This window comes from Globicephala melas, chromosome 2 (assembly GCF_963455315.2).
Source record: "Globicephala melas chromosome 2, mGloMel1.2, whole genome shotgun sequence".
NCBI classification, from domain to species: Eukaryota; Metazoa; Chordata; class Mammalia; order Artiodactyla; family Delphinidae; genus Globicephala; species Globicephala melas.
Window position 1 is genome coordinate 59189407 of NC_083315.2, and position 26044 is coordinate 59215450.

The 26044-nt window shown below is 55.4% G+C and overlaps 1 protein-coding gene across 8 annotated transcripts in view; it reads right to left on the minus strand.

Moving 5' to 3' along the window:
• Nucleotides 1-26044, minus strand: part of LINGO1 (leucine rich repeat and Ig domain containing 1) — a 202715-nt gene that overhangs the window by 10409 nt on the left and 166262 nt on the right. Inside the window, exon 1 of one of the 8 annotated variants that reach the window (XM_030874912.2) lies at nucleotides 7097-7494. The exons of 6 other annotated variants lie outside the window; for them this stretch is intronic. In XM_030874912.2, the coding sequence (XP_030730772.1) occupies nucleotides 7097-7102 (6 nt within the window). In that variant the 5' untranslated portion in view covers nucleotides 7103-7494. Of the gene's footprint in view, nucleotides 1-4553; nucleotides 4977-7096; nucleotides 7495-26044 lie in introns of those variants that run through there. One more of the 8 variants, XM_060293976.1, reaches the window with a different exon arrangement.

The following is a 26044-nucleotide window of genomic DNA, read 5'->3' on the forward strand; positions in this document are numbered from 1 at the left end:
CCCATCCACCGCCCAGGCCAGGGGCCCCTTGGGAGGTGCCTAGCAGAATGCCTGCTTCATCTCCCCTCAGCCCCCCTCTTTCTGGGGCGCCCAGGGCCCTCTCCCAGTTGCTCCAGCCCTCAGGCTCCTCTACCTTGGGAACAGCTTAGGTTGGCCCATTTCGGACTTTGGAGGCCTGAAAACCAGCCAATCCCCACCTGGGAGGGTCACAAGCCTTGGGCTTGGGAGAGGGGGGAGGTCACAGCCTCAGAAATCCAGGGTGGAGATGGAGGAGCTGAGGGGAGTGGTGGATCTAATGTGGGATTTGAAGGCCAGAGACCTGTGATGATGATGATGATGATGATTGGAAAAACCCTAACAGAGGACTTTTCTGGTGTGCCGGCATTATTCTAAGTACTTTACATATAAAAATTAATTTAACCTCACCACAATCTGTTGAGGTAGGTCCTGTTATTGTTCCCATTGTGCAGATGGAAAAGACAGAAGCACAAGGAGGTTCTGTAATTTGCTCAAGGTCACAAAGAGGTTCTGAAACTTGCTCAAGGTCACAAAGCTAGCAGGATATGAACGCAAACATGAACTTGTTTAATCTTCACAACAGTCCTATTAAGTTGGTACTATTATCCTCATTTTAAAGATTAGATAACTGGGGCCAAGAGAGGTGATGTAACTTGGCCCAAATCACACAGCCGTAAGTAGCAGAGCTGGAATTAGTCCTGAGGCAGTTAGACCACAGGTTGTCCTGACCACTCTTATATACTGCCTCTCTGATTCAAGTTCAAGGGCTGCTGAGCTGCATGATCGTGGGCAAGTGGCTTTATGCCTCGGGGCCCTAAACTCCTCATTTAGAAAAGGGAATGGCAGATTTTATACTGCTCTCATAGGGCTGGGGGCAGAGAATTCAAGGAGAAGGAAGGGAAGAGACATTTATATGGAGCACATAAACTAAATGCTTTGCAGAATGACCCCACCAACCCTCACCACATACCCTGGGAGGGAAGTACCATTAGCCCCATTTTACTGATGAGGAAACTGAGGCTCCAAGCCATTACTTCACCTGCCAAAGGTCACTGAGCCTGTCTAACTCCAGAGGCATGATAACCCTAGAGACCATCACTCAGATGAGGAAACAGAGGCCCAAGAGCACCAGCAACTTGTCCGAGGCCCCACAGCATCTCAGGGTTAGGGCCTAGGAAGAAGCCCGGCCTCCTGATGGCAGCAACCTTCTCTCCCCAACATCATGCAAGAACAACATAGCCTCTCCGTTCATGCTGCAGCCACGTCAGGGACAGGTGAAGGTTTGCATGATTTCTGCCTCAGAAAAGGGAGAAGACTTAAAAACAACCCCCTGTACATCACAAACCAAGGTCCAGCGAGTTATTTATACCACGGACAGGCAAACTATAAATAAAAACACTTGCCCTTCTCTTGGCACTGACTGTTCAAAGCCCTCTCTGCTCAGCTGAATCTTGGCCAATCTCTTGCCAAAGCCCATTTTTTCCAACCTGCTATGTATACTATGCTCAGTATCAAGAGGTGATGAACCCCTCTGGTCAGACACATACAGGTGGTGTGTTCTGCTCAGGCACAACTGATGCCATCACCTGACTGTGCATTCACGAGAAGCCCAAACTTGGGACGGTCCTGGCATCTCTGCAAATCTCTAAGGTGTGTCCCAAGGCAGAGGGTATAAAGGGTCCAAGTGCACGCCCACAGGGTAGAACCAAAGAGCCATGTGCGGAGTCATAGAGGCCTATTCAGTTCAGTATGAGGAATCAAATAGAAGATCAGACGGCTCAGGATAGAAGATGTACCTTGGTAGATAATGAGTGAGCAGGCTGTCATGAGAGGTATGCAAGCAGAGACCGTGGATCAGGGACACTGCAGGAAGACTCCTCTGCTGGGTCCACACCTCAGCAGCCCCTCTTAGCTCTGAGATACTCCCATCTTGCACCCCAGTAAAGGGAGTTGACATGGCCAGCCCCCCAACTGCATCTGCAACCCTGTGCTGGGCCAGACAGAGGAAGCATGCTGGCCGGGCCCCCACCCGCTCCTGGAGCCACGAGCCGGTTCTCTGCAGAGGGAAGCAGAGGAGGTGGCAGAGAGAGATTAATTCCCTGAAATGGGAAAAAATAGAAAAACACACACACACCACACACCCTAATAACACGTAATAAGAGGTTGGATACAAGGAACAATGCCCTGGTAATGTCACCCTGGCGGCAATCAATTTGGGTGTCACATGAAATAGGCATAATTATTCCGCCAGCCCCGTCGCTCATCTCTAACCAGCTCCAGGGGCCCAGGCCCGGGCGGGGAAAGCGCTGTAGAATCAATTGCTGGTGCTCCAGGCTGGCAGAGGGAGCCGCTCCAGATTAGCTTGCCAGCACCAGGTTTCTCAGCCCCTGAGGGTAGGCAGGGGCTTGAGGGCCTTGCAAATGCCCAGGAGGCGCCTTGCTCAGCCATCCCTCACTTGCTCAGTGGGCAAGGGAAATCAGGGAGGACTCCCCAAGGAGGTGGGAAAGAAGGAGGAGCGAACATACGTATGTTCATCATTGTTCATTCCTCAGGTCACCACACTCTTAGCACTCACTAAGGCCAAGCCCCACACCAGGTGCCAGGGGTTTATCGGGGGCTGTGCATTATTAAAATAATGAAGCAAAGTCTCCTTCTACCTCCCAAGCTAGGGCCACCCCTGCCCATCCTGTGGGTGAACACAGAGCCACTAGGATTCCTTTGGCTCTAAGTGTGCAGGGACTTAAGCTCTCCTTGCTCCTCCTTCATTCCCACTTCATTGGGGAGAACTCCCTGACTGCTCTTGCCTGTCCCTGACCCGCTTGCCCAGGGTTTATACAGACAGCACCTCAACACCTGGGGAAACTGAGGTGCAAAGGGAATGATTGCTTAGTGAGCACCCATTACACACTGGCTGCTGCTGCCTATCTCAACCCCCTTTCCATACACCAGAAACTGTGAATTTCAGATATGCAAATCAAGGCCGTAATATAAGATCATTTTACACTCATTCAATCATTAAAAGTCAAGATGTCTGAGCATACCGAGTGTAGGTGCGGGTGGGGAATAATGGGGATACTCATCTCCTGCTGGGGGAAGCATAAACGGTCCAACCAATTTGGAAAACACTGTGGCACATTTCCTAGTAAAGCTGAATATGAATATGACCTACGGCAATTCCGCTCCTAGCTGTGTGCCCCAGAGACGCTCTGCCTGTTGTCTTAGGGGAAGGGACAAGAAAGTTCACCGCAGCACTGTTTGTAAGAGTAAAAAGGGAAACAACTCACATGCCCATTAATAGAAGAATAAATACACTGTTTATGTTCAAACAACAGAACATTATGCATCAGTGAAAATGAATGAACTACATTTATCATTATTTGTAACAATATAGATGAAACTTAGGCATACGGTATTGAAGAAAAAAGGCAAATTCCAGAGGACTGCACGGTTTCATGTTCCTTTTACAAAGTTCAAAACTAACTAAAACTGAACAATTTCTCTATATTAAAATGTGATTTTTAAAAGGCAAGGGAATACTAAATAGATAATTTAGGGTAGGGGCTGCCAAAGGATGGGGTGAGAAGAAACACATGGGAAGATGCATATCATTATTAAAGTGCTAGTGTTCAGCTTAGGGAGTAGGGTCATGGTGTTCATTATATTAGTAGTCGTAGTAGTAGTAATACTAACTACATTAATTAATTAACAGACCATGCCTGGATTGGTGAGCAAGAGTCGCAGACCAGAGCTCGGGAAGAAGGCATTCTAGACTGAGCCCGATGCTTGTAAGCTGGGGTCTTTGGGCAAGTTGTTCTACCTCTCTGGCTCTCAGTTTTCTCAGCTATAAAATCAAATCTCTGTACCACCTACAAGGCTAAGATTGAGAGCACATCACTGATACAAACTATGAGTAGCCAGCAGTTCTGCAGAGTTTACTGTGTACCAGGCACTGTTCTAACTGCCTTGCATACATGAACACACTTAGTCTTCATAATGGCCCTCTGTTATCCTCACTTTACGGATAAGGAGACTGAGGTCCAAAAGATTAAGTTACTTGCCCACAGTCACAGAGCTAGGCAGTGTGGAGCTGAGATTTGAACCCAGGCATCTGGCTCCAGGTACCACACTCAACAACCTCACTATAAAATGACACTAAAGGAACTGAACACAGGAGGAGGGAACTGTTGTCAGAACAGCTCTACTGGGTCCACAGAGCCCAAGGATATTCATTCATTCATTCATTCAACACATAAATGAAGGTCAGCATCCCTCAAATGCATTTGGAAATGAACTTGCCTTCCCACTGTCTTTCTACAAAATAACCGTCGCTGATTCTGGAATCCTGCTTTCTGTGTCTCTGCCAAATCTTTTACTGCCTCAAGAGATACCCAGTCTCTCTCTCTTCCTGGAGGACCCCTGACTGCCGCAGCCCCCAGGAGCAAATCCCATCCTTCTCTGAGTACCAGTGTGTGCTACTGAATACCCTGCCTTTGCTCTCCCCAACCCCTGCCTGGGGCATCCTTGACACCACCTACCTCTGTCCATCCATTGCAGGCTGAAGACACTGTGTTCCTTCCAGGTAGTTTTTGCTACCAGAATCAGATGCTCCCTGGTGCCTCCCAGCATCTTTCCTATCCCCAAGGCCAGGCAAGGGAGCCCAGGGGATGGGTCCAGGATTGCCCCGGGTGTTCAAGGCAATCCATGGGGGCCATGGGAGGGCCTAGCCCAGAGCAGAGCAGGCAGCTCTGCCAGCATGTGTAGAATAAATGCATGAATGAATTGGCTGGTACAATATTAGGTGCAAACCAGGCACCGTAGCTGCATGGAGGAGGAGGGTGAGTGACGTGGAGCAGTCAGGGAGGCTTCCTAGAGGAGTGGCCAGGAGAAGAGAAGACCTTCTGGGTAGGTCTTCTCACAGCTAGACCAAGAGACCCCCAGCCAGCAAAACCAAGGCTCTCACTCTGAAACCACCACCACCTACAGCCTCCCCTCCCTGGCCCTTCCCTAGTCCCACAGGACCCACTTCCTCATCCCTCCACCTGACACACTGCCTCATGCCTCCATGGGACCCTGTGCAAACCACTGCACTGCTTCATCTCTCAGCAGGAATGCATTTCTCCCACCCTCCGGACCCAATCATGATCCTCTCACCATTTGCTGTGGTGGCACGTGGAGAGCAGTACCAGATGAGCCATCGCTGGTACCAGGGATCCTGTCTGGCTTTATGCTGACCAACCCTCACAAGACTTTTTTTTCTTTTCTTTTTGATATCCCCCCGGAATTCTGGGTTTTAGAAAATAATATCTAGTATAGGAAAAATGGGTGCTCCAGGGCAGGGGATAGGGGAACTGATCCCTAGGAAGAAGACTACTGCAAGGGGTAGAGTGGTCTCTACAATGCCCTCAGCCCACAAGCCATGATACCTTAGCCTTGAGCACCCACCCATCCCCCCAAACCTGGCCCCTTGGATTCGGTACCCACTCTAACTCCAGGCACTGGGGAGCACTGCAGCCTTGACCAAGCCCTACCGAAGGCCCATCTCACACATAAACTGGCAGGGAGTGGGAAAAGGGGCAGAGACAAGAATACCACAGGGGGCCCGCCCTCGCCTTTGCTAAGCCTCCCTCCAGGAGGGGCAGCTGGGTGCTGTCGGGAGCCCCTATCTGGGTTCCGAGGACTTCTTGGCCTCTCCCTTCTTCCACCTAATCCCCTGTCTCCTGCCTCAGGCCATGGGGAGAAAGCAGGAAGGGCAGGCAAGCTGTCCCAGCAGACCAGGCGCTGGCATCTTCCCAGAGGTGTAAGGACTCTGAGCCCCTCCTGGCCCACACAAGGACAAAGGGTCTGGGAGCAGCTGACCCTCCCTTCCCTCACAGCACTCCTTGCTGGATGTGCGGAAGCCCCAGGCTCTCTGCCGCCTCAATGCCCCGGCTCATTGCTCCCTGGGCATGGGAGGCACTGGTGCTGGAGCCATTGGCATAACGACCAGCAGGGCTGAGCCAGAGCCGGAGCCGCGGGCCAGGTTGGACTGCGCACCCTCCAGCTGCCCAAGCCGAGCAGAGGAGGACGGAGGGAGGGCTGGGCTGGCAGGAAAGAGGCTTGCCCAGATGGTGCTGCCCCCACCTCAGGGCTTCCTGCACTCCCACCCCACCAGGGCAGAGCTGTTGCCATCCTCTCAGATGCCCCAACTCCCCCAGCCCGACCCCAGGACCTCTGAGAACAAAGAGGAGATGCCGATGCCGGCACAACCAGGGCTGGATGGAGCTGGGCTGGGACCCAGGGCAAGAGACAGGAGGGGACTGTCCACTGGGCCTGGCCCCACCCCTCCTCAAAGTGGGATCCACCTGGAGGTGCCTGGGGGAGCAGGAAGCCCACAGCCCACCTTGCAGAGGTGGGGGGCCGAGAAGGAGACCTCTTCTTCTCAGCCGGTTCCTACCTCCCACCAGCTCTGCTTCGGAATGAAAAGTGGGGCAGGGGGAAGTGAGAAGCCTGGGCTGAAGACGAAGGGGAGGGCCCCCAATGGTTCCTGGGTCCTCCTCCACCCCAACTCCCTCTCCTCCACTCTCCTAGCCCCTATTTCCCCTTTTCTCCCCCTCACTGGGCAGGAGCTGGAAAGGGGCTGCCCCTTGTTAGGCGAGTCAGGAGGCGCCCAGCCCCGTGCCTGCATCCACCGGCTTGGGGGTGCCTGGTGCAGGCTAGGGCTGCCTGGGGGTGTCTGGGGTCTACAGAGAGAGGCAACCACCCAGTGCTGAGCAGGGGGCTTACCCTTCAGGGTGACCAGTGCTCAGAATGGGAGGTGGGACAGAGGACGAGCAGGACTGTGACCCCTCCCCAGCTCAGGGGGTCCCAGCTAGACAACCTGGAATTTGTTGGGTGGGAGGGGCGGGAAAGAAGAAACCTTCATTTCTGAGGCTTCGCTGGGCGGGGGGGGCGATCAGATCTGTGACCCCCAAAGCGGGTTTGGGTGACGCTGGGGTGCCCCACAGCCCCAAGATGGGCACAGCCCGGGCCGACGGCGGCCCCCAGGGGCGCTCGCCGTGGGGCTGCCCACTCGGGGCTGGGCCGCGGCCGCCGGGCTCACCTGCATTTCGGGCGCGCTGTCCGTCCGCTCCGCTCGGTCACCAATCGCATGTCTCCCCCGCCAGGGCCCCAGCCCCTGCCCAGCCCCTGCCCAGCCCCCTCCTTCGTCTCCTCCTCCTTGTCCGACACCTCCGCCCGGCAGTCCGCTCGCCCTCGCGGGGCTAGCCGTCCGTCTGTCTGCCCCACGCGGGCAGGAGCCAAGCCGGAGCCGGGGCCGGGGCAAGGGCCGGGGAGTGGGGAGGCGGGAGGCCGGGGCCCCGGCGGGCGGAGGGGCGGGTGCGCTCAGGACTGGCGACGCGGGCTCTACGAGCCTCGTTCTGTGCCCCGGGCCAGCCTGGAGCCGCCGCCGCCGCCGCCTCTGCCACTGGGGCCGGGGTCGAGGCCGGGCGCGCTCCGCAGCGGGGCCGGGGCCAGGGCTGAGGCCGGCGGGCAGCGGCCGCGCATGCTGCTCGGAGCCCCGCGTCGGGAGAGGAGCCGGAGCGGCGCGGGTGGGGACTCCGCGCGCTCCGGGGCCGGGGCCGGGACCGGGACCCGCCGCCGCCGCCTGTGCTGTCGCCGGCCGGCCGCCCGCTCCGGCTCCCGCGCCGACTCCCGCCCGGGCTCCGCGCTCTGCCGCGGCGCGGGGAGGGAGCGCGAGGAGCGAGCCAGGGAGGGAGGAGGGAGGGAGCGAGAGAGCGAGCGAGCTAGCGGCGGGAGCCGGGCGGGGGAGGAGAAGGCGCGGCCGCAAAACCGAGGGTGGGGGGGGGGAAGTAAGGTGGAGGACTCGGCTCCTTTCAGCGAAGGGGGCGGAGAGGGAGGAGCGCCCCAACCACCGCCCTGCACTGATGGGGCAGCGAAACTGACAAAGGGGAGCGGGCTAGGGGCGTGCCAGCCTTGCGCGGGGGCCGGAGCCTCTGAGCTCCAGCCCAGCACACGACCGCGCTCCTCCGAGTCCCAGGCCAGCGCGGCCGCGGGGAGTCCGGTCTGCGGTCCTCCCTGGGGCTGTGTGCCCACCCTCGCGTGTGGCCACTTGCGTGCACATGTGAGCGCGTGTGTTCACACGTGTTAACTGGGGTCATTGCACACTGCCATGTGGACCGACACACGCACGTGAACCGGCAAGGCTCCCCACCGACCAGGGTTGTTTGGAGGACGGCGTGGGAAGGGTGAGGCCTGGAGCCGCGGTCAAGCGCCTTGTCCCCTCTTCTCGGAATTGTCTGCGAATCCCTGGAGGGCCCACATCCTGGCGGCCTTGGAGCTTGGCAGGTAGAGAGGGAAGCTCCGGGGCACGCCGAAGAAGGCGCGCCAGCCCCGCGGCTCTACCCCAAGCGTGGTCTCGCGCCCTCTTTTGCAGCCTGGGTCCCCGCCCAGCCTGGCTTCCTGTCCAGCAGAGGGCAGCAGGCCGTTCTGGCCAGCTCTGGCCGCGGGCACTGCACCCAGAGACCAGCAGAGGGCAACGCAGAGCCTCCGGACTCGGCTCCCCAAGGGTCCAGGGGATCCTGAGTTGAGGCACATACTCAGATAGGCCCAAGGAATGGGACCTCTCCTCAGATCCACATCCTCCTTGACCTGCAGATACAGAGATTCGGCTGGTGGAGGTCTCTTGGCAAAGCCTGCAGAGTGGGCTACGACCCTTGGGACCTCACCTCCTTCCACTGTACACCCCCTTCCATCTCCTTGAAGCCAGATGCCCTTTAACACTAAGCTAGTTTGATTAGAATAACCATCAATGCTGACACCACCCAGCATGCCCGCCCCTTCACTGTTGGGAGTGCATCACATGAGCACATTAGGGGTAGGGGTCCCGGCAGGCAGAAAAGGAAACTGAGGCTGGGGGGCACAGACATGGGGGAGGAGACTGGCCCAAAGCCCTTCAGTCTCTGGGGAAGAAATGGGGAATCCTGCTCCCAGTGCCCTGTCCCCCATGGAGCCTGTCTGACATTCACTGCAGTTACCTGGCTAGCATGGTGGGGCCGCCAGTTCCCCCCTCACCCCCGCCCCAGCACCATCTTACTTCTCCACTGTTCAGCCTCACACACAGCCCAAAGAGTCGCACAGACCTTCTGTTCTAGCTCGACAGAGTTTGCGTACTTCTCAGTCTCACAGCCACACCACAGCTCTGAACAGTCATGCCTGGAGAACCATCTCCTGTCTCCTATGTCCATCCTCATCCTAGGCCTAGCTGGAGCCCCCTCCTAGTAAGTGAGGATGCTGTGCTGTGCACTCTACATTCATCCTCCAGCGACCCTGGGAGAAGGCACTGTTGCTCCCCCTGTGACAGAGAGAAGGAACCCCAGGCTCAGAGAGGTTCTGTGATTTCCCTGTGGTTAAACAGCTAGTAAAGCCTGGAAAGGGAATTTGAATCGCCTTCCAGGGCCAATTCCAGCAGGGGGCAGGCTTGGCAGAGGGACTTATAAAAGCTGGGAGGGGAAGAGAGAAGGCGACACAGGAGTCCCCTTCGCTTCAATAGCCCAGCGCAGGCGGTTCCCCGGCCCCTCAACCCTGTGCCGCCTGGACCCCCATCCCAGGCTGCCCAGCTCCCCCACCCCGGCTGTTTGTGAGTTACCCGTGAGCTCCCTCCCTCCCGCGCCGCCTCCTCCCACCAGCCAGACAGGAATAGACGCTCTCTCGCTCCTGCGTAAAGGCTCCGCCAGGCACCCGGCGGGCGAGCAGACCCGCTGCGGGGCGGCGGCGGGGGCGGGGGCTATTCCTGGTGCGGCGGCTGACGCAGACACTGCACGGCCACGGCGTATCTCCGCCCCCGACTCACCTGCTCCCTGCCTCAGTGATCTCGACGGAGAAATGGGGGAGAGCCCACTGCTCCCACCCCCAACCCCCAGATGCTGGCTGAGGAAGTTGGCGTCCTGAGGTGAGGTCTTCTGGGGCCCACAATTGTCCCTCTGCACCTTGGAGGTAGCAGGGATGACCAAAGAGCTGTGTGTCTGGGAGGAATTGCCCCAGAGTCTTAGTTCTCCATGTGAACAGTATCCAAGCCATTTCCCCTTCCGTTTCTCTAAACGAAATGACCCCTCCCAGCATTCCCTGTCTTATTTCACCAATGGGAACAATGGGGAAGGGAAGGCTTCGGGGAGGGAAGAATTTGGAGAAAAGGTCTTTTTGAGGGTCCAGCCTGGGCCTGGTGAGAGTGCAGGTCCCTGGCCTTGTCACCAGAGACCCCATGAAAGGGGAAGGGTGTCACTGGGGACAGGTATCTTTCCACTCCTGTCTGGCGGGGCGGTCCCCAACACAGCCCTCTCAGGGATCCCAGGGCCATGAAGAGTATGGAACATCAGAATGGCCCAGTCCAAGATTTCACTGGTACAACCTGGAGATCATAACCCTGGAGCTTCAGCTGAAGAATGTTCACCCACACCTCCAGGCCTTTATCCTTACTGGTCCACCTGCTCGGCCTGTCCTCTCTCTGGTTCCCACCTGTGCTTCAAGACCAAACTAAGACCATTTGCATCTATTCCTGTCTCTCCTCCTCAGGCTGAAATGCCCTTAGAGGCAAGGGCCCAGTCTCCTCCCTCTCTGTCCTCAGACTAGGAGCTCCCAAGAGCAGGCCTGAGACAGCATGTTCCTGGCTTCAGGGTGAAAACTCAGCAAGTCCCAGTGAAGCGGGAATTAGTGGCTGCAAGGAGTCAGTCTGCTACAGCCTGAGTGCTCACAACAAAGCAGAGAAGCTGGGAATGGGTTTGTCAGGGGACTGTGGAGGAGGGGCAGGACCCTCCAACATTTATTTGGCTCCTACTGTAAGCCAGGGTCTAAGCTATACTTTACATACTTCATCCCAATTCAAGATTGAGATTGCTATCCCCATTGTACAGATGAAAAAACTGAGGCTCTTGGGAGGGCTGGTGACTTGCTCAAGTTTACTCTGTGAAAGAGGTAGAGCTGGGCTTAGAAGCTGTGTGTGTGTCTGGTATCAGAGCACAAGCCCTGCTCTCCCCCACTGTGGGAGACTGAGGAGGCAGGGCCTAGTCCCCTGTGGCACAGGAAGGAATGGGTGGCACACACAGGCCTGCATGCGTGCCTGCTTTGTGCTGGTCCTGCCCGCTTGCATCCCAGCAGTTCTCAGGGTTTTACAGTGATGATTATTTCTGAAGGCACTTGAAATTAATGACAGCTCTAAAATGGCTGGGACAGTGGAGTCATTACTGAGACCTCTAATTAGCAAGAAAAACGGAGACCTGGAGCCAGGGAGGCAGGTGGGGGCTGGGCAAGTGGCCCTGGGCATGGAGCAGGGCTGGGGAAGCGGGTTGGAGCTGGCATCCAGCTGGAGGTCTCTGTGGGGCAGGTGGAACCCATGTCCCACTTTATGCCACACATTGGATTCTGAGCACTCATTCATTTGCTGTGTCATCTTGGGGGGAGTCACTGCCCCCCCCGGGTGAAAGTTTCCCCAGTTACACAGTAAGGAGTTGGCCTGGGGGGGTCTCTAAGTTCAGGGTTCTATGGGGAGAATAGGATGAAGCCGCAAGAGGGGGCTCTTTGAAAGACCCTGCGTCCCTAGAAGGCTGAAGCCCAGAAGCTGGAGGTCCTATAGCCTCCGGGAGCCACTGAAGAAGCCCTGCATAGCTCTCACAGCCCTCCATGTTGGGGATGCTGAGGCTGCTGGTATAATAAAGTCCTAAAGACTCAGGCTGGAGTGAAGTGGATCAGGAAGTGGCAGAAAATCCATAGGTCAGAGCCCCGTGCTGGTGCAGCTATGGAGGGGGCAAGGGATGGGGGGACACCTGAGGGGGCCGGCAGGAAAGTCCCCTCTAGGAGGTAGGCCTGGAGCTGTGGCCAGGCTTAAGGCCTTCCTGCTCCCTCTGAAGTCCTTCCCTAAGAGCCAGAAGGGACTCAGGGACTCCAGGGTCCCACCTAGGCATGTTACAGAGGGTCTGCCTGAGGTACCTAAAAGGGAAAGGACTTACTCAAGGTCATTTGTCCAGGTGCACCCTAGCTCTTGGTCTGCCACATCCTTCATGGGGCAGCTGGCACAGGGAGGGGCGCCGGGGGTCAGCTGAAGGAGTCCTATTTGCACCAGTGGCTGGCCCAGCTGGATGTGGAGATGTGCTGATTGACATGGAGGGACACCCACTGTGGGTACAGGCTGAGGCCAAGACTCTAAGGGCAGGGGTGTAAAGAGCCCACCCTCACTTCCTTGGGGCATCCTCTTCCCTGGCAGCCCCCACTTCAGCCACGTCTTATTTATCATTAACAGCCTTAAGACCCTAGACCCACTTCCTTGAATCCTTTCACCCACTCCCCTTCCAACGCAGGGTGCTATGTGGCCCCCTCCCTCCAGAAGCCTGCTCGAAGCACCTCAGTCTCCTGCTCTTGAGCTGGCCTTTGCATCCTTGGGCACCTCTCTAAGCCTCAGTTTCCTCCTCTGTAAGATGGGAATATCAGTAGAACGCATTTCATGGGGCTGGTGTGAGGATCTCATGACAATGTACAGTCATCCCTCCAGGACCCCCCACAGACACCAAAATCCACAGATGCTCAAGTCCCTTAAAGTCGGCCCTCTGAATCTGTGGACGTGGAAACTGTGGATACGAAGGACCAAAAGTACTATATCTAGTACTTGATGCTGGGCCTGGCACACAGTAGGTGCTTGATAAACGTAGGTATTTTTATGGTTATTATACTTACTGTTATGGTTGCTCTCTGCCCTCTGACCCTGCAGCCCCTCCTCCGTAAAGACAGGGGTCTACCCTAAGCTGCCTTTCAGCATTCCCATCAGGAGAAGCCTGGACCAAGTTCTTCATTCTCTAAGAACCAGGAACACCCTGAAGGCAGGGACTGTTCTTGTGTCTCCTCCAGTTTCCTCAGAGAGCCCGAAGCCCAGATTCCAGACTCTGCTGTGTGCAAATTAAACTCAACTGAGATCCATTCATCAGGAAGGACCAATGGGCTCCTCTGGAGAAGGGAACCAGGGCATGGCGGGGTGGGGTGGGGTGAGCAGGGATACTCTTGAATCCCCAGCTCTCACCTCCCCTCATCTTGGGGGCCTCGATCACCCACGCCTCCACTGGAAATGTTCCAGCGTCCGTGATGTTCACTTATCTAGAAGCAATGTAGGTAGCAGCCTCCACTACTTGGAATTGTACTGAGAACTGGGGGAGGCCAAAAGGCTCCTGGAGGACCCAAGGCAGAAGCCCGCAGAGAGATGAGGTCCCGGGGGTGGCCCCTACTCCGTGTGCTGAGCTTGGTGCCTGGTTGCTGCATCCACAATGGCTGAGAAGCAGGAAATTTGCCTGGGGCCAGTCAGTGAAGGGGCTCATCTGCCCTGCCCACCCTGAAGTCCCTCCAGGGGAATCACTGATGTTCCTGACCTTGAAGTTAGCTCTCCTTAAGAACACAGGGAAGCGTGCACGCCATTAAACACGCACACACGTGCGCGCGCGCACACACACACACACACACACAATATCCAAATGATTAAATTGAGAGCAAAAACAAAACAGCAAATGTAAAAAGTAGTTTGTATAAAGGGACACTTCCTGGCTCCTTGGGAATCTGGACTCCAGGCTTGGCAGAGCGACTTCTCCCGAGAGTTTGGGCTCGGCTGTCCCCACAGATCACGTCAGGGGGAACTTGAGCTAATGTGTGTAAACAGACAGCACTATTAACAAATCCATTTATTAAGCACTTGTCTTGAGTTCTGTTGTGCAGGAGACTTGTTTATTAACTCGGAACCTGTTATTAACTTGAGCCAAAGGCAGCAAGGCAGCTTGGAAGACGTCCAGCCCTAGAGCCAAGCAGTCTTGAGTTCCAGTCCTGGCTTTGTCTCTAACCACTGCATGACACTGGGCAAGCCACTTCACCTCTCTGAGCCTCAGCTGCCCTGTGATAGGCAGCCCCGAAGATGGCCACAAATGGTCCCTGCCTTCTGGTATTTACCCTCCTTGTGTAATCTCCTCCCCTTGATTGTGGTCTGGACTAATTGACCCAATTCTAGTGAACAGAATATGGCAGAAGTGATGGGATATCACTTCTGAGATTAGGTTACAAAAAGACTGTGGCTTCCATCTTGGGCACCCTCTCTCCATCACTTGCTTATTCACTATGACAGAGGCCAGCTGCCACGTTATTAACTGTCCTTTTGAGAAGCCTGAATGGAAAGGAACTGATGTCTCTAACCAACACTCCACGAGGGCCTGAGACCTGCCAATAGCCACACAAGCAAGCATGAAAGTAGACCCTCCCCAAGTCCAGCCGTGAGATGACTGATGCTCTGGTGGACGTCTTGATTGTATCCTCGTGAGACACCTTGAGCCAGAGGCACCCAACTAAGGCTCACCCAGATTCCTGACCTACAGAAACTGTGAGATAATAAATATTTGTTGTTTTAAGCCACTATGTTTTGGGATGATTTGTTATGCAGCAATAGATAACTAATACATGCTTCATCTGTAAAAGGGGCATAAAAATTCCTTCCTCCCAGTATGGCTGGGGGCATTCAGAGAATGCAGGAAAAGTGCCTGCTGCCTGTCAGGGTGAGGAATGACACAGCAACTAGGTGGTTATCTGGTAAAGCTGAGGAGATGCACACTCTATGACCTAACAATATCCTCCTGGGTATACACCCTGGAGAAGCACGTCCACAGAAGACAAGCACAGGAATGTTCCCAGGGGTAGTGTTTATATTAGTGAAAAATTGGAAATGCCCTAAGTGCCCATCATGGGGAGAAGGCATAAACAGAATGTGGTATAACCATGCAGTGGAATACTACGCAGCGATGAAAATGGACAGGCTGGAGCCACACATGTCAGTGTGGGTTCTCTCACAAACACAAAGTTGAGGGAAAAAAACAAAGACGGTACCATTTATATAAGGTTTTAAAATAAGCCCCAAACTCTGTAAATTACGAATGGACATCTGCATATATAAGAAAAGCATACAAACATGCCTGAGATGATCAACTCTGATTCCAGGGGAGTGTTACCTCTGGGGACAGAGGAAGGGAGGGTGGTAGAGTTGGGCTTATCCTGAACCCCATACTCCAGAGTGTTTACCATAAGCATGCACAGTGGTTTTAAGTCACTCATTTAATACTTTCAACAACCCCATGGGGTCCATTCTATTATTCTCTCTTCTTACAGAGGGGTAAACTGAGGCACGGGATCTCCAGGGATATTTTCCTGGAGTGCAGTGGGAGGCCACGGCTTGGTTCCTCACTTTATTGCTAACTTGGGGGAGGCCACATTACCACCCTGGTCTCGGTCTATTCTTCTGTAGCATGGGAGAGACTTGCCCCCCTTCTCCCTTTCCCCTTCCCCCTTCCTAGGTGTGGATTGAGATGCTGGGAAGGTCTTGATTAATCAATCTGGAATATTTGCAGAGGCCCCCCCCCCATAAGCCAAGCCTGGGGCCAGCTACATAGTAGGGGAGACTAAAATCAAGGAGGTGTGGACAAGAGAAGGTGTGAATAAGATGGCTGATTCAACACAATGCAGTTCAGTTCAATTTTTTTTTTTGCGGTATGCGGGCCTCTCACTGTTGTGGCCTCTCCCGTTGCTGAGCACAGGCTCCAGACGCGCAGGCTCAGCGGCCATGGCTCACGGGCCCAGCTGCTCTGCGGCATGTGGGTTCTTCCCGGACCGGGGCACGAACCCGTGTCCCCTGCATCGGCAGGCGGACTCTCAACCACTGCGCCACCAGGGAAGCCCTCAGTTCAGTTTTGCATTGACTCAGTTCACAAACAATAGTTAAGGTGAAGGACTATTGCTTGAGCACCTACAACATGCTGGGCCCTGTATTAGGTGCTTTTTCTAAATTATCTCATGTAAGCCTCAACCACAACCCAGTAAGTAGGAACTGTTATTATCCCCACATAACCAATGAGGAAACAAAATCAGGGAGGGTGAGCAACTTCCCCAGGTGGCACAGCAGAGCTGAGATTGTCAGGATTTGTCCTCCCTCCACCCTGACCTGCCCTCTGTTTGGTGCTAGGGGCAGAGATGGAGGGCCCAGGCCTTGTTGCCCTCTGGGGATCCCAGCTCAGACCAGGAAGGTCTGGAGGAGTTGGGAGGAGAGAAAGATGTGTGTGGCTGGAGCAATCAGGTCAGGTTTCCTGGAGGAGGGGGAGGGGGAGGTGCTTCAGTGAGCTCATTAATGGTGAAGTAGATGGAAGCATTCATCCATCCCTTCTCCCATTCATACCCTCAACAAACATTCACTACAGCTTTCTCTGTGCCCCAAAGAGCCCATGGTCTCATGCACAAGACTCAGCGCAGCGTGATCTAGGCTGAGGCAAGGGAAGCATGGGGGCTCGTGCACACACACAGCAGGCACTGGGCAGGCAGGATAGACAACCAGGAGCTGGTGATGGCTGAGCTGAAATCCAAAGGGTGAGTAGGAGTCAACCAGAAGACGGAAGGTGGGGGATGGTACTCCAAGCAAGGAAAACAGCAGGTGCAAAGGCCCTGGGACGGTGGGGAGAGACAGCAGACCCCAAGGAAGGCCAGCAATGACCAAGATGGTTCCAACTCAGCTGAGAAGCGGGTGTGGGGCTGAGGCTGCCACCATCTCTCTCCCGAGTAGGGAGAGTGTCTGCCTGCTGGGTTCTCTAACCAGCTGGGTTCCCACGCCAGCTCAGCCCTGTTGGGCAGGCAGGGCCCCTCTCCAGAAGGCTTAAGAGCAGGGGAGTTCGAACCATAACGGCGTATGTAATTATGTGCAAAAATGAAGGAGCGCTCCGTACTAACTGATAGTGGGAGAGAGTAAATATCGGCAGAGGCACCCGGCTGCATCTCCCCGTCCAGTCTGGCTGGGACCCAGGGCAGCCGCCTGGCCACTAATATACCCATAAATTATTGAAGTTATAAAGAAGAAAGCAGGTATCGTGTGACACCCATAAACAGCTTGTTAGCTAAGACTAATGAAGGGGCAGCCCGCTGCTTGGCGTTGCGTGGGGTCCCCCCACACCCTCCCTGATTGCAGAGGGAGATGCATGTGGGTGGGTGTGGAGAGAGGCAGAGAGAATGGCTGCCTCCCTCCCTGCCCCCCTCCAACATCCTGACCCACTGTGGAGGCCGGTGGTGCTGGGAGAGAGAGGAGGTCCACAGACATAAAGAGCCCAAAACGGGCCATGAGTTCCCCATCACTGCAGCGTGCAAGCAGAGGCTGGACAAACCTGTCACAGAGGACAAGGAGCCAGAAAAACTCTGAGGCCTGCCCAGTCTGATGTGCTTAGGCCAACTGGGTGCTGGGAAAAACCGGATGCTGAGGCTAGACACACAGGGTGCACATCACAGGAAAGCCACCTGCCAGCTGTGTGACCTTGGGTAAGTCACCCACCCTCTGAGCCACTTTCCATCCATGCTACCTGGGTATAGCCATGCCTATCACGGAGGATTGTGGAGGGGGTCCTAGGAGCATATGTATGTGATACTCTGGGTGCACATAAGCCCTTGTGCATAGGACACTCCTCTACCTCCCACATCCACCCCCAATCTCACAGGGGGCTTCTAATTAGATCAGGCCTAATGAGGCTTCCCTCTGCCAGGCTCTGTTTACGCTTCATTTAAGCCTGAGTCTGGGACATTAGGAGGAAGGGGGGGGGCAGCCGAGGAGGGGGAAGGTGTCCAGCTGCCAGGTCTTGGCCCACCCCAGGCTCCACCTCACACAGGGCACCCTCACCCCAGGGGAAGAGAGGAAGAAGATGGAGGGGGTGCTCTAGAGCTAGAGCTGCCAACAGAGAGGCCTCAGGGGGAGTGGGGAGGGGTAGGAGTGATGGTTGGGAACGCTAGCATTTTGCCTCCTTGATGATGAAGAGCTTGAACCTCGCTGTCTCTCAGGCTGGGGGTCTGTAGTCTCTAAGATGCTTTCTTCCAGGAGGTGCAGCCAGGCAGCCTGATTGGGGCACTTGGGTGCCCATGGTGTGCTCAGCGGCCGAGGGCCACGCAAGACAAGAGGAGGGGACTAGGGAAGGTGCCCTGGGGACTAGGGAAGGTGCCCTGGAGAGGCAGCCAGATCGCCCTCCATAACCGGCCTGAGGCCACACAGGGAGCAGAAGGGGGTGACAACTGGGCTTGGCTTCGGGCAACAGATGGGTTCCGCTCCCCAGTCCTGAAATACCCCCATGAGAGCGTTCGTTCTGTCAGTGGTTTCCTTCTTCCAGAAGAAAGAAGGGAATCCTGAGAGTTTCTATCAGCTATGCTTCGGGCTGGGCCTCTCCTCCAGGGGTCCTCTCTGTACCCCTTATCTTATCTTGTACAGGCTTGGTCTGTCCCACTGCAGCCTGTTTTGCAGATGCACAGAGAGGCATCATCGCTGCCCCAGGTCACACAGCAAGTCAGTGCTGATGCCTGAAGCTGGGGCCTCCTGCCTCTCCCCACACCTGTTGGACTCAGCCCTGGGAGGAAGTGGGAGACTCACACTGTCACACTGGGCGCTGGGCATTGTGCCGTGACTGTTGGGATGAGCGCACTCTGACAGCCACTGTGGTGTGGCATTCCCAGGAGCGCCCTTCCTGCCTAAGGACTCCCAGCCCTCAGCACCTGCCTATCTATCACCTGCCCAGCGGGGTGGGGGCAGCTGGGGTAGCTGCCTGCAGTGACAGCCAGGTGGCCCGGTCAGAGAGGGATGGAGGCATTTTGGAGGGACAGCTCTTGGGGCTGGGTGCTGACCTGGGACCTAAGGACATCTCCCCCCACCTCCAACCTGAGAGGGGACATCTTTTGCCCAAGATCATAAGTCAGATGTGGGGGGAGCTGGAACATATCTGTCTGGTTGCAAAGTCTGCACCAAACTAAACGGGGGGAGCATGTAGACGGTGCAGCGGTGTGGCCACTGGCTGGTGTGTACTGTGGGCCGCTCAGGTCAGCCCACAGACCCTCATGGCCCCGAGACCAGCATCAGCCCCTCCTTGACCCCTTGAGGGTCTGTCTCTCCCTCCATCTCTCTGGCTTACCCTCCTTCTCTCAAAGGGTCAGGGGAAAGAAAGGCAGGCCAGACCCCTGGGCCAGTGACAAGTGGATCTGACCAGGCCTCCTGGATGGTGCTGGGAGCTGAGGAGTGGAGAGCAGGAAGGCCGCCTGGGCTGGACCAGGTGGGAAAGCAGGGCTGTCCAGGGGGTCAGGGGAAACACAGGGCCCTGGTAGGACTGGGGGCTGGGGCAACCCTCAAAGGCGAGAAGGACCTTCTCTCCTCCCTTAGCTAGGTCAGCCCTTGATAAGGACTGCAGACCGTCAGCAATAGTCAGCCTACACAGAGGGAAGGAGAGGCTCATGGGGGAGTGTGGAGGGTGGGCACACAGGGAGGAAGGCCCAGGAGCCTCAGGTCTGCGGCACTCCCTCAGGGCCTCTTCTGGCTACGTGGGCCTGCACCTCCTTTCCTGCCATTCTTGAGTGTGCCGTCCCGCCAGGCATAGCCCCGGTGTCAGGGAGGGCCCACCCCAGGAGGGCCCACCCCAAGCTCAATGGTTTAGGGTTTCTACCTTGAGAGGAGCCACAGCTCTGGCCCAGAGGCAGCAAGTCAGAGGAAAATCTCAGGTAGGGATGTGGGAAACCAGGGCATCCCTCCTGAGAGTCTGGTGCCGCCCCCAGGCAGGACGCCTGGGATTTTTGCCCTCCTATCCTTTCTCCCTCTAGTATGGGACTGGGCAGGGGGATGATATATCTGCAAACAGGGAAATGGGTGGGTGTAATGAGTGGGAGAACGTTCTGGAACATGGAACCCTCTGGGCAGAGCACTTAGGCAAGTCCCTTAACCTGCTCCAAAGTGTCGTGAGGATTAAATGACATAATCTATTCAGGTCCCCGGGAACAGGGCCCAGCACATAGTCAGCCCTCAAGAGGGTGCACTGTCGTGACCATGAGTCTAGCTGGTGCAGGGATGTCTGCTTTGTGTGTGTATTCAGGTTGTTGTGTTATGGTTTTTTATGATAATGGTGTTGTATTGCAGATCTACTCTGTGTGTATCACTGTTAAACGTGATGTGTCCTCGCTGTTGTGTGTATCAGGGTTAGGTGTCCTGAGCAGGACTTTTCTGCATCTCCCCCATTCTCTTAGCTCCATCAGTCCACAGACAGAAAACCCAAGCCCTCATTCAGGGCTTCCAGCTGTGTGGAGAGGAGCAGCAATTGTGGTCTATACCTGGAGGCCTTCCCTCTCTATCCCTTCTCTGCCCATGTTGTCCTAGAAGCCCACCTCCCACAACTGGCTGACCAGAGCCTGGAGGGCAGGTGGGTGAGGGAGGTACCCTGGTTCCAGGAGTCCCAAGGGCAGACCTGAGTATCTACCTGCTCCTTCTGGGCCTACCACCTACTTGTGGCATTTCTATAACCTGGGAAGTGAGGTTGGCACTGATAGAAGTATGAGTGATACCAGGAGGGCAAGAAAGAACCTAGCACATGTGCCCCTGAGATGACAGGAAATGGGTCCCAAAGCAGGGTTGAGCCAGGGGCAGGCTGAGCCCTGGCTGACTTCTCACTGGTCACCCCTGAAGCTGATGGACACAGCATTGGGCTGGTTCCCTCACTCCCTTCAAGCAACACGTGCAGAGGGCGTTACTGTGCCCATTTCACAGACAAGAAAACTGAGGCTCAGAAAAGTGAGGTGACTTGTCCTAGTCAGTGGAGCCAGGACTAACAGCCAGGTCTGGCCCTGGTGATAGTCACAGAGGTTTGGGGGTGGAAGGAGGAACCCCAAATGGAAACTTCTCCGTGGGGCAAATGATGTGGCTCAGGCTGGCAGCCTGAGGTGCAAAGATCTGGAAGGCCCCAAATAATGGGGGCCCCCCACCCTGAACCAAAACATGGACTCATACACTCAGATGCAGTGTGCTCACACCACCTGCTGGGGTGCGAAAACCAGCCATAAATACCTGCATTGTCGTGGTGGCTCATCAGGCAAGTGGGAAGAGAGGTCTGGTGTGCCCTCAGGAAATTTCAGTGACTCACAGACTTGTGGACCCACGCCTCCGCACACCCAGACGCTCCTCCCACATGCACACCCCCGAAACTGGCTTGTCTGGGAGCCTCCTTCCTCCCCCAAAGAGAGCGGGGTAGAGAAGACCACCCATCCACTCCTCGACTCAGGGGGCTGAGGGGTCTGGGAGGGAGGAGCCCTGGCCAGCCAGCTTGCAAAGACTCCATACATCCCAGCCCAGGAAGCAGGGGCCAGGGAGGGTCCCAGGGCACACAATGGGGTTGGGAGAATGGGGTGGAGCGGAGGGCTGAGCCCGAGGCCCACTCCTTCTCACTGTCTCTCTCCCCAGAGGCAGCCCAAGCAGAAGTGGAGAGGTGGAACCTATCACCACTCATTCCACCAGTGTCCAGCTCTCTCTCCATTCTTGAACTTGGCAGGGACAGCTTCACATTTAGTTAACACGCAGGAGGTGTGTGTTGGGGTGGAGGGGGTACCTGCACATCCCATGGCTAAAGATAAATTCCAGCTAATGTCTGAAGTGTAGGAAGCATCGTGAACAAATTCAGGCCCACAGCGTGTGCCCTCCCATCCCCAGGCAGGTTGTCCCCTAATGCAGGCAGGGCGGCTGCCTCAGACCCTCGCTCACTTTGTTACACACCTTCACTCACTGCACAGCTTACTGGTCCCCCTGGAGAGCGGGCTCCAGACCCCCATTAGAAAGGCTAGCGGGCTTTCCTTAAGCCATTAGTTAGCTCTGGGAACTGAAGAATAAAGAGAAGCAAAGTTAAACATCTTGCTGATAATTCTCCCCTTGGGGTGGACATTAGTCTGCCTTCCCAGTGGACGAGGAGACAGCCCAGGGTCATAGGATGCCCCAGAAGAGCCTCAGCTTGGCTGGTAGTCCAGGGTGAGTGCAGGGAATGAGCGAGTGCATGACGAGACCTCAGTTTCCCCATCTACACATTGGGACTGCACGGTCTATCCTGCCTGCCTCCTGAAGGGGTCAGAGACACGAGAAGGGCCCTCTGCATGAGCCTGGTGGGGGTGTGATGGGGGCAGACACCCAGCCACTGAGGGGAAGGACACATCTATGGCCCCCATAGTCAGTAAAGGCCTCGATTGTTCCTGCCTGTGCTTTAGCTACATGTCAGGGAAGTGTGTGTGTGAATCAGGCCTGCAGCCCTGCAGGGACCCCACCCAAACACATGGCCCCCACCGCTACCCCACCACACCCCAGTGTGCGGGAGGACCCGGGCACGTACACGGGGGGAGGACCCGGGCACGTACACGAAGCTCCCCGCTCCGGGCACACAGGCTGGCAAACTCTGGTTCTGTCCCCATACGGAGTCCCGCTTCCCAGAGCCCTGCTGTCATGGCAACCAAGAGAGCTGAGTCAGGGCAGGGATGGGGAAAGAGGAGTGGGCTGAGGGAACTGGGCTGCGGCTCACAGCCCACTTGAGAGGGCCAAGTGCCCCTTCCCTCCTCTTTCTCTGTGCCCCCTATATAGGTCACAAATCTCTGAGCAGGTAGAGCCCAGGCAGGAACCTGGAGCTTCCCCCACCCCCAAGGAGACCAGAGCAGAGGCCGCCGGCCCTCTCTCCTGGGAACCGATGCGGAGAGGAAAAACCCACATTCAGGGCAAGGTTTGAGAGCCAACCCCTGGCCCAGACAGCTCCCCCTGCTGAGTCTGCTGTGATTCTGCTCCCATCTGCATCCCCGCTGCCTGAGGTTCCAGCATAAGCGATGTCCTCCTTGGAGCCTCTGAGGTAGGTGTCTCTGTCCTCAGGAGTACCCCAGGAAGGGCGGGGACTTTGACAGTCACAAATGACTGGGCTGGGATTAGCTGACAGTCAGGTAGGGTGTGCTCCTCTAAACTAGGCCCAGAAGAGAGGCAGGCCCCACCACAGATGGTAGGAAAAAATAGAAATGCCTGACGCTTCCGGAACGTTTACTCTGTGCCAGGTACCAGGGCCCTCCTGTAATCTAGGCATTAACTTATTTCATACTCTCAACAAGTCTATGAGGAAGGTGCTATGAGCGTCCCCATTTTACAGGTGAGGAAACACAGGCACAGAAAAGCACAGTAACTTACACAAGGTCATAGAGAAGTAAGTGGCCCCCTGGGTACATTCCAGCTGTAGAGTGTGGAGGTCGGGGAAGGCTCTAAGCTGGTTGAGTGTGTGGTAGGGGACCTAGAATTCATTTGTCTAATTGCCTATTTTATACGTGCTAATGCTGAAGCTGGGAGGACAGTTTTTCTTGTAGCTTTCCTGGTGGGAGTCTAGGGATGGGCCAGTGCCCTGCTGAGAATCAAGGCCCCTGGAGGCCCCCAGACCAGGCCCTGCTATGGCCCCCATGCTGTCCTGCCCCTGACAGAAGGCACTAGGAAGCCAGAGATGAAAGGGTCCCAGTCCGTTTGCCAGAGCACAAGCCAGGGGATAGGTAGGCCCAGCTCACAGGAGGGTCTGACACAAGATGAGTAGTGATCAGAGCAGGAAAGGAGGAAAGATGAACCCCAGGGAAGGGAGGAAATCCCAGTGGCTTCCCTGGAGGAGGCAGTCTTTCAGGATTGGTAGGATCCTGACCTTCAGAGAGGGGCACAGACATTCTCGGAGGAAGGAACAGTAGGTATAAAGGTATGAAGGCTGGACAGAGTGGGGTCTGTACAAGGCCCATGGAGTGGCCACAACTGCCCAGCATGGGGTCAGAGTCAGAATACAGTCAGAGGCTGAGTGGAAGCCTGGGAATTCCTCTCCAAGGTCTCCCTCCCCAGCACTGAGGGCTGTGTTTTAACTCATTGCTGAGATGCAACCTTTTCTAAAAAGCCAAAATCCAAAGGGATCCGAGCCCCTCCCTGAAATTGACTAGGAAGACTCACAAAAACAATCCCAGTGTTAAAGATCACAGATGGTTTCTTTCACTAGAGCACATGCTGGGTCAATGGCAGCCTTGCTGAATGCTGTCCCAGGCAGCCTGAGAAAGGCCCTGGCAAAACCTTGCTCCCCTCTCTGCTGCTGTGCCCCATGCCCTCTCTTCCCTGTCTGCTTTGCCCACCCCTCCCTTCCCTCCCTCCCTCCCCTCCCTCCCTTCTTTCCTTGTGTCTTTCTATCATTGTTCCTTATTTTATTTTCAGCCCTCAGCACTTTTCCTGAAAGAGAACAGCTGGGCTGCTGGAGTCAAAGAGAAAATATTTTTTTTGACTACTTTGCAGATTCCCCTTCTCATGAAAACTGATGCCACCATTGCTAACTGATGGATGGACGGTAAGATATCTATTTCCTTGTTTCCTTCTTTCCTCCCTCTCTCTGGGCTCTGTTCTATGGGAATCTAGGAAAGACCGGGCAGTCATACAGCAGCTGGGGGAGAAGGGTAGTAAATGGGGATGACTTTGGCATCAGGTGGGCAGCTGGGGCCCTCAGTAGCATCATTAAGCCCATTTTACAGATGAGGAGACTGAGGCCCAAGATCACCCAGATACAACAATAATTACAATACTAACACTAACCATAGAGTCAGCACTTAAGGAGCACTTGCTGCATGCCAGGCACTGTGCTAGACATTTCACATGCAATGAACCTATGAGGCAGATACATTACTGACCCTGTTTTACAGAGGGGGAAACTGAGGCTCAAAGAAGGGAAGTCACTAGCCCAAGACCACACAGCTGGGCCCGTAGAGCTGGAATGTCCCCCCATACAACCATGCCCATTTTCACTCTGCGAGCTGCAACCTTCCCCTGCCCTCCAGCTGGCTGCTAATGGGAGAATCAAGATTTGAACCCACACTTGTCTACATTCTCATTCCAAAGCTGGGCTCTACTCTGTGTTGATTGCTGTTGCCAAGAGAACATTAAACAGCAGTTCTAATCACAGGATGACCTGGCCTGATCCTGACCCACACCTGATTCCTCAGGCCAAGGGGTACAGAGCTCCCAGCTAAGCCTGGCTCATCCTCATGACCTGCCCTGTCCGGGCCTCAGAGACCCTGCTAAGAAAGGGGGAGATTGGACAGCCTGGGCCCTGGATAGCAACACATGAACTGGGGCCAAGGCCCCCCAGGACCATGCTGAGCAACCCATGCCTCCTTCCCAAAGGTTACCTTTTGCTCACTCTGTTCTGCAGGGCTGGAGACCACAGGCAGGGCCCTGCTCCTCTGGGATCCCAGTCTGCTCCCTGTGACCAGAAGACACAAGGAGAGGACAACAGGAACCCTGGCCTGGGCCTCAAACCTGCTGTTACACAGCCCAGTGGCTCCCAGGAATCTTGCACACACACCCTGGAGCACCCCTGTAAGGCCAGGTGGCCCTCAGCTATGCATGTGTTATTGTGGGTCTAGATCTGTGTACCCTCAAGTCCAAACTTAGGGAAAGTGCTTTTAAGACACATCCAAGGAATGACTATCAATCCTGCAAGCTAAGAAAGGTTGTTTGGATCAGACCTGGGAGTAATATAGGATAGCAGTCTGTTATCTGCAAACCCAGAGCCCTGCTTGGCTGTCCAACGTAAATGTGTTTAAATAGCAACACACATGTTCATGTCAATGGGAATGTTCTAGGCTAATTGTGGCTGGTGTAAATGTTCATGAATTCAAAGTGAACATGATAGGTGGTGATGCTGTGTTCAGTGTAAATGTCCAGTCTTTGGTAAGACAGAGGACTTGATGAAAAATACATTTGGTCGATGGAAATGCACACGTGGGGTCAGTGGTAACGCACGTGTTCACTACAGATGCAAGCTTGAGGCAAATACCCATGTGAATCTGCAATATGGGGGTGACTATCAGAGATGGAAATCACGGTGAGAAAGGGTGGCACAGGGAGAGGAAAGACCCAGGGGCACGATGTGGAACGGAGAGGAGGATTCTGAGCGGGGAAGAGGGTGCAGAAAGAGGCTGGGGGTAGTGGATTCTGGCTCCTGGGTCAAGGTGGAGAACCTGCTCAGCTGGCGTCCAGACGTGGCTGGGGAAGGCCTCTAGCTGGAAAACAGAAGCCAAGGGAACACGAAGTGCAATTAGGGGACCTTGGAATCCTGTGTGCCCAGCTGGACCCAGGCTGGGCTCCACTGCTCAGGACTGGGCAAGTGAGGCCCTACCAAGGGGAGAGCGGGGA